General features: G+C 30.7%; 1 protein-coding gene across 1 annotated transcript; it reads right to left on the bottom strand.

Moving 5' to 3' along the window:
• Positions 1-1,308: 1,308 nt before the first annotated feature.
• On the bottom strand, positions 1,309-13,880 carry LOC134709574 (uncharacterized). Its single transcript, XM_063569739.1, has 5 exons — positions 13,528-13,880; positions 6,379-6,578; positions 4,784-4,950; positions 2,293-2,468; positions 1,309-1,437 (listed from the first exon to the last, which is right to left on the bottom strand). The coding sequence occupies exons 1-5, from the start codon at positions 13,832-13,834 to the stop codon at positions 1,391-1,393; spliced, it is 897 nt and encodes a 298-aa protein (XP_063425809.1). The 5' UTR covers positions 13,835-13,880; the 3' UTR covers positions 1,309-1,390.
• Between the last annotated feature and the right edge of the window lie 1,157 nt (positions 13,881-15,037).

Here is a 15,037-nt window from a genome sequence, read left to right as displayed (position 1 = left end):
TTTTGGCCATTTACTTAAAGACTTTTCGTTTATAATTTCGGTATTTTGTTATTGTATTTGTTACATCATAAAGAAACCAATACCACTCGTTTTCAAATCTAAAAAAAAATATTTGAAAAAATGTTTGAATTTTTATTGTTGCGTCAAATCAAAATTAGAAAGATATAAAAAAAAAAAAAAATCTTAATCGTTGGGTTTATTCTAAATCGAAAAAGTATGAAAAATGCTTGAACATTAATCGCCTGGTCAATTCTACATCGGAAAGTGTGAAAAATGTTGAATTTTATTTTATTAGGGGTTTCATAAAGTGTATGGATTTGTTAACGCGTAATATCAACTTGAGTTATTTAATTTGAGTATAATGATAAATGAGCCTTCAGCGAGTTTATCATTAATATCTAAATTCAACAACGAGAGTTGGTATATATCAAGCGATATCCAATTTTACACTTTTTTAAACCTATTTCTTTTATGGTTAAGACTTTGACTGTTAAATTGAAAGTCCCTCAATTCGTTGATTAGTATTTTGTACATAGCAATATGACGTCATCTGTCCTGTTCTGGTATCAATTTAAATTTATACATTTTAATTTTTTTTGTACGCTACAGAATGTGTTAAAATTTGACAAAACGAAGTTTTTCAGGTGAAATGTCTGAGTAGGTTGTATAACATTGAAGAAATCATATGTACTATGTCTTAACCTTTGAAAGACGTTAATAGCTTATGGATATGTCATCTTATCGTCTCATGATTCTAACAAGCCAATCAAATGGACGCATATTTTCATATCACTTTTTCGTATCACACACGTGCAGTGTCATTTAAAAAAATAAATTACAACCCACAACCGTAAGAGAAAGGGCTAGCTACTATAAACTGATATACTATTTTTACAATTATTTTGCATCTATCCATAACATCGAAATGTTTACCAACGCAAAGCATGATTATTGAAATATTTATATTTGTTAGAATATCACAAATTCTATATGTAACACCACAACATGAATTAAATTGGAAGTAAAAGTAAAAACATAGTTTCATCATATTTTGAAAAATTAAAATACAAAAACACAATAACTTAGTCATGTGGCCAGACAGCTTTTAAATCAATGATGGCTGCGAATTTAGGGATAAAAAATACAATGTTAAAACGAAGTTATTAAGTCAATGTACTAAATACATACTACATCATATGATAATCAGTAATGAATAACGTTATTTTGAATGTATGCTCTATCTTCCAACGTTTATCGTTATTTTGTACAATCTATTAGCAATAATCTTATGATATTTGTGTTATTCTATTCTGTGCAGCTAAACAATATGGGTTATATATTAGTATTTGTTTTCGAAATAAACTGTTGTTCCTCTATGACTCATACATGGCTAGTTACTTTGTATGTAAATTGCTAATGCGTCTGCAAACTGGAAAGCTGAAATTAAGTGAATGACAATCACTAATTAACAAATAGAGTATGAGATAGTCATATAAATCATGATCGTGTTTTACAGATATGAATTAGTAAAGAAATTTCCATATTAGATCAATCAGTCGATTATTTTGTTATATTGTAAGAATATAGTTCGTTTCAGTGGTGTTACATTTCAATGCTGTGTTTCTGTTGTGTCGTAGTTTTCTTCAGTTTTAGTTTGTAAGTCCGGGTTTGTTTTTTCTCTATCGATTTGTGAATTTCGAAAAGCGGTATACTACTGTTACCTTTATTTATGCAAATGAGTTGAATCCTAATGTAATGTGTTTAACGTCAACTCATGGCAAAAGACCAGATATAAAAAACTGTCGTGTAGTTATCAACCAAGTATACCGAGTGCATAAAAAGGACATTTCAATAATCGTTTTTGTTTGGTTATCAAAGTCATGAACATTCCGACTTTTAACTTTGGGCTTTGAGAACGTTTACTTAAAACTTTTCTTTTATAAAATATTCGTTCACTAATTTTCTGAACTATTTTATAATTTTTACAATTATTTATGTTTTAAATAAGTCCGTCTTTCATACGTATATTAAATATATGCAACAGTTCGTATTTTTTGTCCGTTTACCTGTATAGCTTATTTATTTGAAACCATGGTGTTTACTCATATTTTTTTTTTAACAAATCATGTTTTTAAATAAGAGTATGTATATGGTGTATGAAGATGATCATATTCATGGTTTCATTTAGATTTACATATCGGTTCTTTCATGCAGGTAAGAAAGGTGTTAAAAATGTGTGGTGTTTAAAGGTAATAAAACAATCAATGAAAGATTTGATGTATTGATAATTACCTTTAAGGTCCCATTGACCCATAATATTATTTGGCATGTATGCAAAAGCAGGATACTGCAATCCTATCTCATATGAGCAAGTAAAACCAAATTCAAACACTGCTATCCATCCCATATCAAACGGACATCCATTGTAATTGTTGTTGATATAAAATCTTCGTTCTACCGCTTCATCACTGAAATGAATCGAGATTTGAACAATTATAATATTTTTCAAATTAAGTGTAGCTTAATTAAACATGAATTAATGGAAATTTATGTTTGTAATTTTGCTATACACTTTTCACAGAATTTATTTATTGAAAAGCTACTTCTATTTCTAAAACAAAGCTTTTATATTTTTACGATTTTTAATTGTTAAAAAACAAAACCTGATAGACATCCTATCGTATTGCTTTTTGGTTGCTTTTTTAGCACCTAGGCTACATTCCTCGCAAATGTATCAATCACATCAGAAATATGACATTTGTCTTTACTCGTTCCGTTGGTTTATAAAGTTTGATTTTGTAGTCTTTATGGTCTTTTCCTTTTTAGATTTCTGAGTTTTGTATTTTTGTTATGCTTTTCTTCAAAGAAATTGATTTGTGAAACGAATCTGAAAGTCTTTTCTTTTCCTTTTTAGATTTCTGAGTTTGGTATTTTTGTTATGCTTTTCTTAAAAAAGAATGATTTGTGAAACGAATCTGAAAGTCTTTTCTTAAAAATGCATCGCAAATTTACATATAGACAAACATCATTTTATAAATTAATCCAGTGCATGGGAATATTTGGTTAACCATATCATGTCAAAAAATGTTATGGCACAAAAAAACAAAATAGTTCATCGTTTTAGAAAACATTTAAGTTAAGCATCCATGTATACATGACTTCTGATAACCTTAAGATTGTCTATATCGAATTCATTGCAAACATTAATAGTTTATGCAAAAGGAGTAGCTTTGTTTAGATGGTTTTTCCTGAAGTCTAAACAGTACACGTGCAAACTATTTAGCAATTCCAGTTTTTTTTATTGTAAAAATATATTTATAAAAATACCAAAGTCAAAGGTTAATTCAGAAAGGTGAAATTCTTTAAGTCCAGAAAAAAATTAAACGCACGAATTCAATTTAAAAAAAAGCCGGAAAAATTGAAGGGTACGTGTGCTTGTTTTCGAGATATAAGTCGTTGCAATTTTGGCGGGAAATGATTCTCTCTATATCATTCATACATTAAAAACTGGTACCTATTTTTCTTTCAAAAACAACACACAAATAACAAAGACTTTTTGATATGTTCAAATAAGGCTTTCAAACTTTTTTTAATAAAATCATGATAAGAAAAATAGGGGACAGTGAGCAAATTTTGTATTGGTAATACATGAGTAAGACGAGAGGATTCCGAATATCTGAAAAAATACTAGAGTAGCGAACATCCTTAAATAAAGAGTATTATTTTTGTATTGTAAATCAAAAGAAACAAGCTGACTTTTTTTATAACAACAAAAAACAACAGCTGAAAGTCTCATCCTATTGTATTTTGTAACAATTTAGAGGTCTTGTCTTATGTTAATCGATTATCAAGACTTAACTGTTACCGCGACGATGTTGACTTGACCGCAACCTCAAGGTTAAAAACAAATACCTGCTACCGGATAAACGAATGTACGAACAAAGATAAAAAAAAACGCAATTTTCCAAAACACCCCTTCTGTTGTATGTGGGGCATAAACATGTACCATAAAACAAATTGCCATGAACCATTTAATGTGAGTCAAGCGGTACAAAATCATATGATTATATAAAAATAAGTTGTTGTGGTATAATTGACTATGCAACAACTTAAGATAGAACAAATGACGTAGAAGTTAGCAAATATCAGTCGCCTTCCACAATGAGCAAAACATATATTGCATAGCAAACTATAAAAACCCAACATGATAGGTATTGAATCATTCAAACATGAAATATAATGGCCTTATTTATGTTCAAAACAATAAACGAAAAACACATGTCATAAGTTTGTAGGTACGTTATTAAAAGCTATAAATACATTTGAAATTTACGGCAAACTATATAAATATATTACTATATTGCCTGTATTATCACCACTCATGTTGATGATCTTAAAAGAAACCAGGCGAATACGTTTGCATTCCAGCCGCAAGTTTCGTCTACACTAGATTCCAAAGGGAACCCCCAAAAAAAGAAGGCTTAATAAAAAAAATAGGTTGAATACCATTTACTGAGTATGTATTTCCAAAACGGTGTCCAAAATAAAGCAAGGCAAAGTAATCTGGGGTAGAACAACCTTAATGTTTCGAATAAAGCAACATGTCATAAATAAATAGTTAATTTGCAGACAAAATGATAACGACGACAGGCACAAAGTATTCAATGACTGACAGTTGTCAGTATGTTAAGCTGTACAAAGGATGATACAGTATGCCGCATGTGTAAGGTATGCTAAATATTGGACAAGTTGTCAAATTACTCAAACTTGTCATAATACTTACCCTTGAATACTGAAGTAGTTGTATGTGATTCCAACTGTTGTCATGTCAGTATACGAACTATAAATAAGTTGATCTGGACTGTACCAGTCTGTATTCAATCCATTATCTGTATTGTTGAAAACCATGTTCATTACCATTACACTATCTTTGTACATGGCTACTTTTACCTTCAAGATCATAAAAAGGTACATTTCTTTATAAGTCTCACATGTAAACAACACATAAGTGCTTGATACCTGTAGAAAACTTTTATAAAAACAGTATTTCACATCTTATATTTTACGGTAGTATTGTACAAAAAGCGTAAACTCATCGAACCTTTAAACAAATGTATAAATAAAGGTTATCTTTTAAATATTGTAATTAGAGCTTTGAAAAGAGTTTACATTGGCACTAACATTGATTTTGTAATCAGCAAATTAAAACATAACTAAATTGTTTTCTTTTAAAACGTGATGTATAAAGACACACCTATGTTCATTTTTATCTACAAACTACCCTACTGCCTGTCGATACATTTATTTTGTGGCATTGCACAAGTCATGTCTTCTTTGACTGTCCATGACGTTAATATCCTGGGATGTATTTCAATTGGTTTTTGTCTCTGGTGCATTCTTTTTTTTTGTTATTACTTATTTATGACTAACTGTCACGAACTGCGAGTACTCGTAAATAGTACTTTCTTGTTAATTTGACCTGTTGGTACTATGTCTTATGTAGTTTTTTTGGTGTTTTTTTTATTCAATGTTTACTTATTCAGGGTTATAGATTGTCTACATAACTGCTTTGGTAAGTGTTTTATAGTTATATTTAACAAGCTAGTAACCAACCAGGTTCAACACACAATTGTTCTTAAAATGTCCTGTACTAAGCCAGGAAGGTGGCGGTTGTAATCTAAGAGTCCTTTTTGTGTGCGTTGCTGTGTCGGGTTTTTTTTGTTTCACTTCAGTGTTTCTGCAATAATCACGTTTGTTTCACATGTGAAATTATCGGTTTTTAGGTTTTTATTTAACTGGGAAACCAATGTAATTCATCGAAACCAATGCAATAATGGTATTTTATTTATTCATCCCTTATCTTATTGATTTTGTGTTTACATTGTATCATAGATTAAATTTATTCGGTCACTGTAAGTTCATTTGTGTTCATATGTCTTCTGATTGAGTTAAGTCATTTCGATCGAAAGTTTATAGTTTGGGTTTCTATGTTGTGATGTAACAATATTGTTTCAGATAAGGGTGAAGGTTTGTTACCATTAAAACTTTTAAACCCGCTGCAATTGTTTGTACCTGTTCTAAATCAGGAATCTAATGTTCTGTACCTGTCGTTTGTTGTGTGTTTCATAAGTGTTTCTCGATTCTCGTATTTTATATAGATTATACCGTTGTTTTTCCAGTTTGAAATTTTGGGGCCTTTATAGCTTGTTGGTCGGTGTGGGCCACGGCTCCGTGTTGAAGACCGTACTTTCGCCTAAAATGGTTTACTTTTATGAACTGTGACTTGGATAAAGACTTACCACATCTTTTTATATCTACTTACTAATGTCAATACAACAAATTTTCATCTTTAGTGTCATTTATCCTCTAGCAGCTTACCTTGAGAATGCTTTGTGAACTCCAAATGTCTAAAATTGGATCACGGTAATGTGTAGTGCAAGTCAAGTTATGGGTAACAGGTAACTGACATCCAACTTCATGGGTGGGGAGTGAGATTGTACCGACGTACGAGTCATATATCTTTACACCAATTCCTGCAGTCCCTCTGAATATCAACTCCCATGAGCTTGGTGGTAGATCTAGAAATCATTATAATATATATCTGATGTATTTTTTTTTTAATTAGAAATAGAAATAAACTAGCATATCAAAAACTCGGAATATGAAAAGACTAAAAAACAGATCATTCAGCCCACTAAAATGAAGAACTATTGACAAACAGTTAGTTGGAGCAAATTGTTAGCCTTTTTTCGCAATATTAAAAGTCGTTTGTGTGTGTACAACATAAACAACATGTAGCAAATACTAATAAGACATTTTGTGATGCAAGAACTTAATTACAAATCAATACTTAATCAACAAATATCAAAAGTAATACGAAATGAAAGAGAGTTTGGACTAAACTAATATACTTAATAATGTTATAATTTGTTTTCATTTTTGATATATTCTTGATGATTTTTGTTTTGTCATTACCGGGTTGTATTAAGTTTCCCGTTATCCTTATTTTGTCATTCGGTCATTCGCCACACAGTTGTACTGGCTTTTTAATTATATCGGCAGCTAGAAGTCTTTGTTGTTTTACAAAAGCTTATGGTTTGTTTATGGTATATGTTAGCAAAATTGCAACATGAACAATTTTTTCGATACAAAAAGAATAGGTGGTGCTTCACTTATGGCGGACTGTATAATTACTATAGATCAATTTGGTCGAAATCAAAATGACAACGGCATGGCAAATTAACGAAATCAAGAACAATGACCAGAGGCAAACAACAGTATACAATAGGGCTCTTCACAGTTAGTTCGGCCATATTGGATGGGGGACAGATTTTCATGGAGTATGGAGTGAAAAATACGGTAAAAAGTCATTAAAACAGAGCAGATGCTTGGAAACATGCATAGGATTTCCGATACTTTCATACTATTTCCACCTCTTTTAAAAAAATCTGCCCCTATTGAATATGACTGAACTAACCGTGGAGTGCCCTATTACACCAATAATTATATTTCGACTATATTTATTCTTCATGGATTCAAAACATACGATATAGTCATTTACAAGGATACCATTTTACCTTTCATACAGAGATGGTAGATTAAATATACATTGTGTTCCACACAGTCTATATCTTATTTCAAATGTTTAAATTGCTCGTTTTATAGGAATATAACGAAACTATTCATGTTTTAATTTCAGCATCAAATGGACAATTAAACACGCATAAAAAGCACTTGAAAATCATTTGAACAACATTAATTGAGTTGACAAAACATGGATAAAGAAGTTCAAGTCGGAGTACGAGAAATGTTTAGTTTGCGTTAATTGCCTGTTTGATTTTTGATTTGTTTTTTTGTTTGTTTCATCTTTCATGACGCGTGGAAATCCAAACTGAAATATATAATCCATTATCTATTCGTATTGATTATATATAGAAACATAACATGCAAAGCGGTTAATTGGATGATAACTTCAATATTTTCTGTCGTCATACTAAAAGGGATTAAACAAGTGGATTTGATCAACCCCACCGTATTTAATATGTTTATTAGTGACCTCAGGCTAAATCCAAGCTTTAACAACGAGACTGAAGACCCGCAGAAGTATTAGATTCTAATGTTGGTGCATTTTGATTTGAAGATGACCTTCTTGTTATGTCTGAAATTAGGGAGATAAAAATAAAATAGATGAACCTAACAGTGTGTGTGATGATTGGTAACTATCCTTTCATATTAAAATATTTATCCAACAACACACAGGTATAGTCCCCATAATTGTAAATACCATCTTTTAACCAACACAGTCAGATATAAATCCGAGATAGGAACTAAGTAAACTTCCAGTTGAAAATTTTAATACAACCCAACTTATTTAATATCTTGCTAGACTAAAAATAGATAAATAAACCTATAATTTAAAGGAGGCCTTCAAACTTTTTAAATTCCTTATTTTACTCGATGTTTATTCTTGGTATACATATGCTTAGAACGTTTATCCAGAAAATAATATCAAATATAATAGAAGAAGATGTGGTATCATTGCCAATGAGATAGCAGTCCACAAGAGACCAAAATAACACAGGCATTGACATCTTTAGGTCACCGTACGGCCTTGAACAATGAGCAAATCCATGCCACAAAGTCAGCTATTAAAGACCCTGATATGATAATGTAAATCAATTCAAACGAGAAAATTGATGGCCTTAATTATAAGATCAACTGGTCGACTGTAAGAATATTGCAAAGATAAACGTTTACAATCAGAAATTTAGTAAAGAATAACTTATTATTATAAAGATCTATATAAAAGTAAACAAGGAAAATCGACGAAAGTAGTAAACCTTTTCAGTATAAAAACTAAGAATAAAACTTTCACTTGAACTCAATATTTACTTCTTGTTTAATGATTTTTCTATTAGGAATATTTTAACAAAACTTCATATAAGTTAGTGACCATGGTCTTGAAATAGAAAATGGTCATTGCATCAAAATTATTTGAGAACAAAATCTCTGAAAAATCGCGAAGATGAATCTGATTTTTCTTTAAATTGCAAGCCAGACTATCATACAACTATTGAATAAAGTAATATTGTAACTCTATTTCTTATATATTTTTGTAATCTGTTTTGGGGTGGGTTTTTTTTGTTGTTTTTTTTTTATATATTATGTTTTTTTTATTTATATTGCCACAATCATACTGTAAATGCTTGGTTACAACAAAAATGATTTTGTTATAAATTTACCTATTAGAATATAGCAAGGTATACTGATGGGCTTAACATGTTATGAGAGTGTCTAGTTTAATTAAACAATTGAATAAATATTTGATTATGAATAATGATTTGACCCTAGGAAAGGAATGATTCTATGTCCTAAATTTTTTTATTACTTTCCATACGAAATTGTTTTTTTTTTATTAAAAACTCTTAAAAATAGCTGCAATTTTTTCATGTTTTTCAACTTTTATATTTGTATTTGATTTTTTTTTTTATCTGACCGTCACTGATGACTCATGTGTAGACGAAACGCTTGTCTTGCGTATTAAATTATATTCACTGTACCTTCGATAACTTTTTATAATAATAAAAAAAAAATCATCAACACTACTAAGTTTATAAATTGGTACGACAGACGCTTAATTCTTGAAATTTTCTATTACCAACCCAGTGGTAAGCACTTAAATGCTGATATGAACTATCATTAATTTCTATTTTTTCTACACGCTAACTGTTAGAATTATTTGAAATACTAAGGCTTTGTTTTCTCAAATGTGTGGATGGCGTAAAACCAGATATTTTCTATTCTGGGGAACAACATCGTCATTTAGTTTTTATTTGAACGTCACTGGTGCGTTTAGCCTAAACGTAGGTCGGATTTTCCAAATTAAAAGCATAGCATTTTTGATGACTTTTCAAAGCCATTAAAACTAATTATTTATGGATTTGAATATTATTCAAAATTCAGTATTTGATTTGTTTTTGTTTTTTATGTAGAAGAGGTGTGTTACAGTTAATCAACAAAGTAATATATATGCACCAATGATATTTATACAAAGCATATTATGTCGATTGGAAATTTTGTAATTACCTTCAAGTTTTTTTTTTTTTTCACAATACGGTTCTCATTCATAATTAATTAAGTTTTAGAAATGTCGATAATGATATTATGATAAGATAAAATGCAATGTGGATTAACGGCCCAAAATATGATGAACGTGAATTGCCTCTGAAATCGACATTTCGAAATGCAGATGCTTTTGTCAAATTTGCAACCCTAAAAAAATCTTTGTAATCAGCAAGATTTCATTAATATGTTTTTTTTTAAAGAGGGGCGAACGATTTCAGAGGGACATTCAAACTCCTTAATCGAAAATAAACTGACAAGGCTATGGCTAAAAAAAGAAAAAGACAAACAGACAAATAATAGTACACAAGACACAATATAGAAACTAAAGACCAACCAACACGAACCCAAACAAAAACAAGTACTTAGTTATTTTAATCAATCTTTCTGAATTACCCATCTCATCTGGATAAGTTCAATATTTCTATTTTTTTATTTTGTCATGCAGTTGCTAAACTGTTTATTAGACTTGTTTTGATTTTTTTCAAAAATTTGTAATTCGCTAAACACATGACGATTCTTCTAATCATTCATTTTTACATTTATTGATTAATGCAATTTTGTAATAGAAATTCTGCAGCTATTTTTTTTAAATACATCTTTCAAAAGGCTCATTTTCATTATACTTCGATTTATCGTATATGCTGGGTATGATTGTTTCTTTTATTAACAATTTTCCATTCAAAATACAGAGCTCGCAGGACTCGCAGGTGAAAATAGTGCCATTTTTTTAGCCTTATGGTCATTCTGTGGCGGTCAGTTTTTATTGGTGGAGGAAGCCGAAGTGGCCGGAGATGCAGGGATGTTTTTGTGTTCTGTTAGATTGTTTATTTTTAAATTGTTACACGATGATGACTTCTGTACCAATATTTTGACTATTTTATTTATTGTATAGATATAGGTAGATGTGGTGTGAGTGCCAATGAAACAACTCTCCATCCAAATAACAATGTCTGTTTAGTTAACGCATCATTGTATATATAACGGAATTTGCTGAGTCTGTCATCAAAGTGAGAGAACTAGCGCTATAAAACCAGGTTGAATCTTCCATTTTCTACATTTGAAAATGCCTATACCTGGTCAGAAATATGACAGTTCTTGTCCATACGTTTTTGATGCGTTTTGTTATTTCATTTTGCCATGTGATTACGGACTTTCCGAATTGATTTTCCTCTTAAGTTCATTATTTTTGTGATTTTACTCTGGACGTGTATTTAAAAGAAATTTAGATCTTAATCTATCATCGAAATAAAATCTCAATCATATATTCTATTTTGCTTTTTGTAACTCTGTACCAATACCATCATTTTGATTAAATGATATTTAAAATTAAATGTAAACAATTGGAATTTTGGTCGGATTGAATCTTCACGTATGAAATCAATTAACTGTGTCCTTTTTCATATATTTATCTGTATACCCTTTTGGTGTATACAATTTATTTTGGAATTAAATGATATTTCAAACCTTAACAATATTGTTACGTCGTAAAATTTGAACACCGTTGAATGGCTCACTTAGATATTATACGAGTTAAAAATAAGTTCTAAAAATGTAACCTTTAATACATCTAAAAGTAACCACCAAACAGTCTATTTTAGGCAATTTCGTTGCGAGGATATGAAAACATAAGGTCTATATATCTTTGGCTACCAAATGTTTTGATTTGGGCGTTGAATGTTGTTACAGAAATACTAGTCGGAATCAAGAGATGTTGTTTTCATTATCATTCAAAATTTCTTAGTAGTAGTTGAAGTCGGAGACCCTAATTTGATAAGGAATAAAAAATATTCAAAGGGATTCCTAGAGGAATGAAACTTAAATTGCTTTGATTACTGCATAAAAGAATCGTCCTTAATATGTTTTGTAAAAAATAAAAGAAACAGGTACTCAGATGACGTTATTTAATTTTCTTCATTAATACGTCCTTTGTTCTATGCTAGAATTTAGTTTTATCCTGCAATTGGGTGTCCTACTATACAGATACAGCCCTACAGATATCGCTATGCTGTATCTGTATATTATTAAAAGCTCCGCACACTGCCGGACTGAGTATTGTTATCCCTGCGTGACCTCAGAATGTGTATTGCAGTTGCAATCCAATGACGTATTAATTGCGAATTAACAATAACTTTTATACGTTCTGTTTGTTTATAATTTTTTTTAGATCAATAAGAATCACACCAATTTTCTGATAACATACGCACATGAGCAGCAGTGTTTTCTATGATGACAACTATCGATTTCAAAACTTGAATGTGTATGATTGTGTAACAAAAACAGCCATGTCAATTTCAGCATGCATTTTAGTGACTATATAGTCTGTAACGTAGGACAACTCGTACACTTCTGTTTCAAACTGGACAACGTTTTGTTATTTGTTTTTACTGTTTGAGTTAGTTGTTTTCTTAAAATAAATAATTAGTTACCTTGAGCGATGTATTATTGTTTACCATTCGAGATTCGTTTTTTTGCGAATCCGTCCTCAGCTGAATGTGTGATTACTGTATCGTGTTACTACACGGGCCTCAAGGGATTTTAAATCGAAAATAAATGCAAAACAAATGATTTTGTGTCTTTCAAAACACAAATAATATACAGAACTTATTGTTGGATAAAGACAATAACTGTTTAGTGTCTTTAAATATCAGCGGTATTTGTACTCGGCTCAAAACAGGTGTAATAGCTCGCTTAAAGCTCGCATACACCTGGTTTCTTAGCCTCGTACACATACAGCTGGTATTTAAGGTTCATGTGGACCCTATGGCTAAAATGGCCGTATTTTCACCTCAAAATTTACTCTGAGTACAGACAAACCTGTGCATCTGTAAAAAAATTCAGGCATAGCATGCCCTAGATAAATGAATTTTAAGTATGTTTTTTGTTTTAGAAAAATAAAAACTTACCAGGATTTTGCCGTGCACTTTTTTTCATTCCTCCAGAAGGTGCCAAAATAAACTAAGTTGGGAAACAGGTTTGAGAACTTCCCCACAGGTAGAAATTAAAGTGAGCATTTTTAATTGACATGGACATTAGATGGACAATAGATACCTGACAATAATTGGTTATATGAACTGTGTACCGGAGTGGACCATATCAAGGTAAACTCAACTGTTTGTTAATTTTATCATCTTCTGCAGAGACGAAAAAAAGTGTACGGCAAAATCCAGTTAAGTTATGAATTTTCTAAATCATACAATGCATTTGAATTCTATTTATCTAGGGCATGCTATGCCTTAAAACTTTTCCAGATGCACAGGTTTGCCTGTACTCAGAGAAAATTTTGAGGTGAAAATACGGCCATTTTAGCCATAGGGTCCACATGAACCTTAAAGACACTAAACAGTTATCGTCTATGTCCATGTTTGTAGCTTTACTTTAACACACCCTATATTTTGTACCTACCCCCTTTTGAATACAACACTCTCCATTCGTTATCTTCTTCTATGTTGGCTGATTCATCTAGAGGACCTTTTGAATTTAGTTCACATTGCGTTGTCACCATGTTGTAATTCGCTGAAACACATGCTATGTCGGCTAAACAGTACACTGCGCATGTATTCGTACTGTTATGATTTAATGATAATGTGTAATAAGTATTCAACAATTTGATTCCTTTTAATACCTCATATGTGTCAGATCGAAATGAAAAAGAGCATGCAGATTCATTAAAAATATACAAAATATGAATAAAAAAAAATATCATCTTCATTCAAAAATTCAAAAATTCCAAAGATCGTAATGTATGTTAGGTTTCTGGCTAAAGACTAACGCATTGTCTATTCCGAATATTTTTATATATATATATATAAATGGTCATCCGTCGTAATCAAATAGAATAATCTTGATTGTCAATAATCAAAGTAGCCATTTAATTATTGATGTAAACTATCAAGATTTAATCTTCGTTGCTAACATTAAAATTTCAATATAGTTTCTGAACTTTATTTTTTTCATTTTAATCTATATTCCATTGATCCATGATAGTCTTGAAATAATAAACGATAGGTTATGACAATAGCAAAACAAATTATATTGTTACCAATTGAAATGTCGTAATTATAAGTCAGTTTCATTTCAGCTGTTTCAAATTGTTTTTTAGGTTTTTTTTTGGCGAGGTAGATATTCTATGGACAATTTCAAACATGTTCATCGTTGTCTTGTGAGTTCAAACAAGATAAGTTCACTTGTAAGATATTAGACATTCAAAGATAAAAGAGCATTTTTATGTAAATAAAACAAGTATAAGGAGATAGGGTTCTACAGTAAGTATTAAAGTTCTGCAGATACTTTTTATTTTAACAATCACTTCGTTACAGAATTTCTTTAAATACTCTTCTCAGTGCATTTGTTTTTAGTTTTTGAGACAAGTTTTGATGAGCTTTCCATTTTTATCTGGCTGCAATAAGTTACTTACAATGTTGCATTCCCCTATTGTCAATATATTGATTAGATATTGGATTAATGTCATACATACCAACCCGGCCTCCCTTCGTTGGGAAGTCCCATTTATACGCAACAAGCTTTGCTCCTTTCAAGTACCAAATCAGGAACATACATGATCGCTGTATACAAAATTATAATCCTGGTACCTTTGATAACTATTTACACCACTGGGTTGATGCCACTGCTGGTGGACGTTTCGCCCCCGAGGGTATCACCAGCCCAGTAGTCTACACTTCGGTGTTGACATGAATATCAATAATGTGGTCATTTTTATAAATTTCCTGTTTACAAAACTATGAATTTTTCGAAAAACTAAGGATTTTTTTTTATCCCAGGCATAGATCACTTAGCCGTATTTGGCACAATTTTTTGGAAATTTGGATCCTCAATGCTCTGCAACTTTTTACTAGTTTGGCTTTATAAATATTTTGATATGAGCGTCACTGATGAGTCTTATGAAGACGAAACA

The sequence above is a fragment of the Mytilus trossulus genome, chromosome 3 (assembly GCF_036588685.1).
Source record: "Mytilus trossulus isolate FHL-02 chromosome 3, PNRI_Mtr1.1.1.hap1, whole genome shotgun sequence".
In the NCBI taxonomy this organism is placed as follows: Eukaryota; Metazoa; Mollusca; class Bivalvia; order Mytilida; family Mytilidae; genus Mytilus; species Mytilus trossulus.
This window is presented reverse-complemented; position numbering and strand designations above follow the sequence as displayed.

What these genes read in the sequence shown, in the direction of transcription:
- LOC134709574 (XM_063569739.1), bottom strand. Translation starts at nt 13,834, where the DNA reads ATGAAGATGATATTTTTTTTTATTCATATTTTGTATATTTTTAATGAA. An exon ending in AGTGTTGTATTCAAAAGGGG is followed by an intron (nt 6,579 to 13,527) that starts GTAGGTACAAAA and finishes AATGATTTCTAG; the next exon opens with ATCTACCACCAAGCTCATGG. An exon ending in GGGTCAATGGGACCTTAAAG is followed by an intron (nt 1,438 to 2,292) that starts GTAATTATCAAT and finishes ACTTAATTTCAG; the next exon opens with CTTTCCAGTTTGCAGACGCA.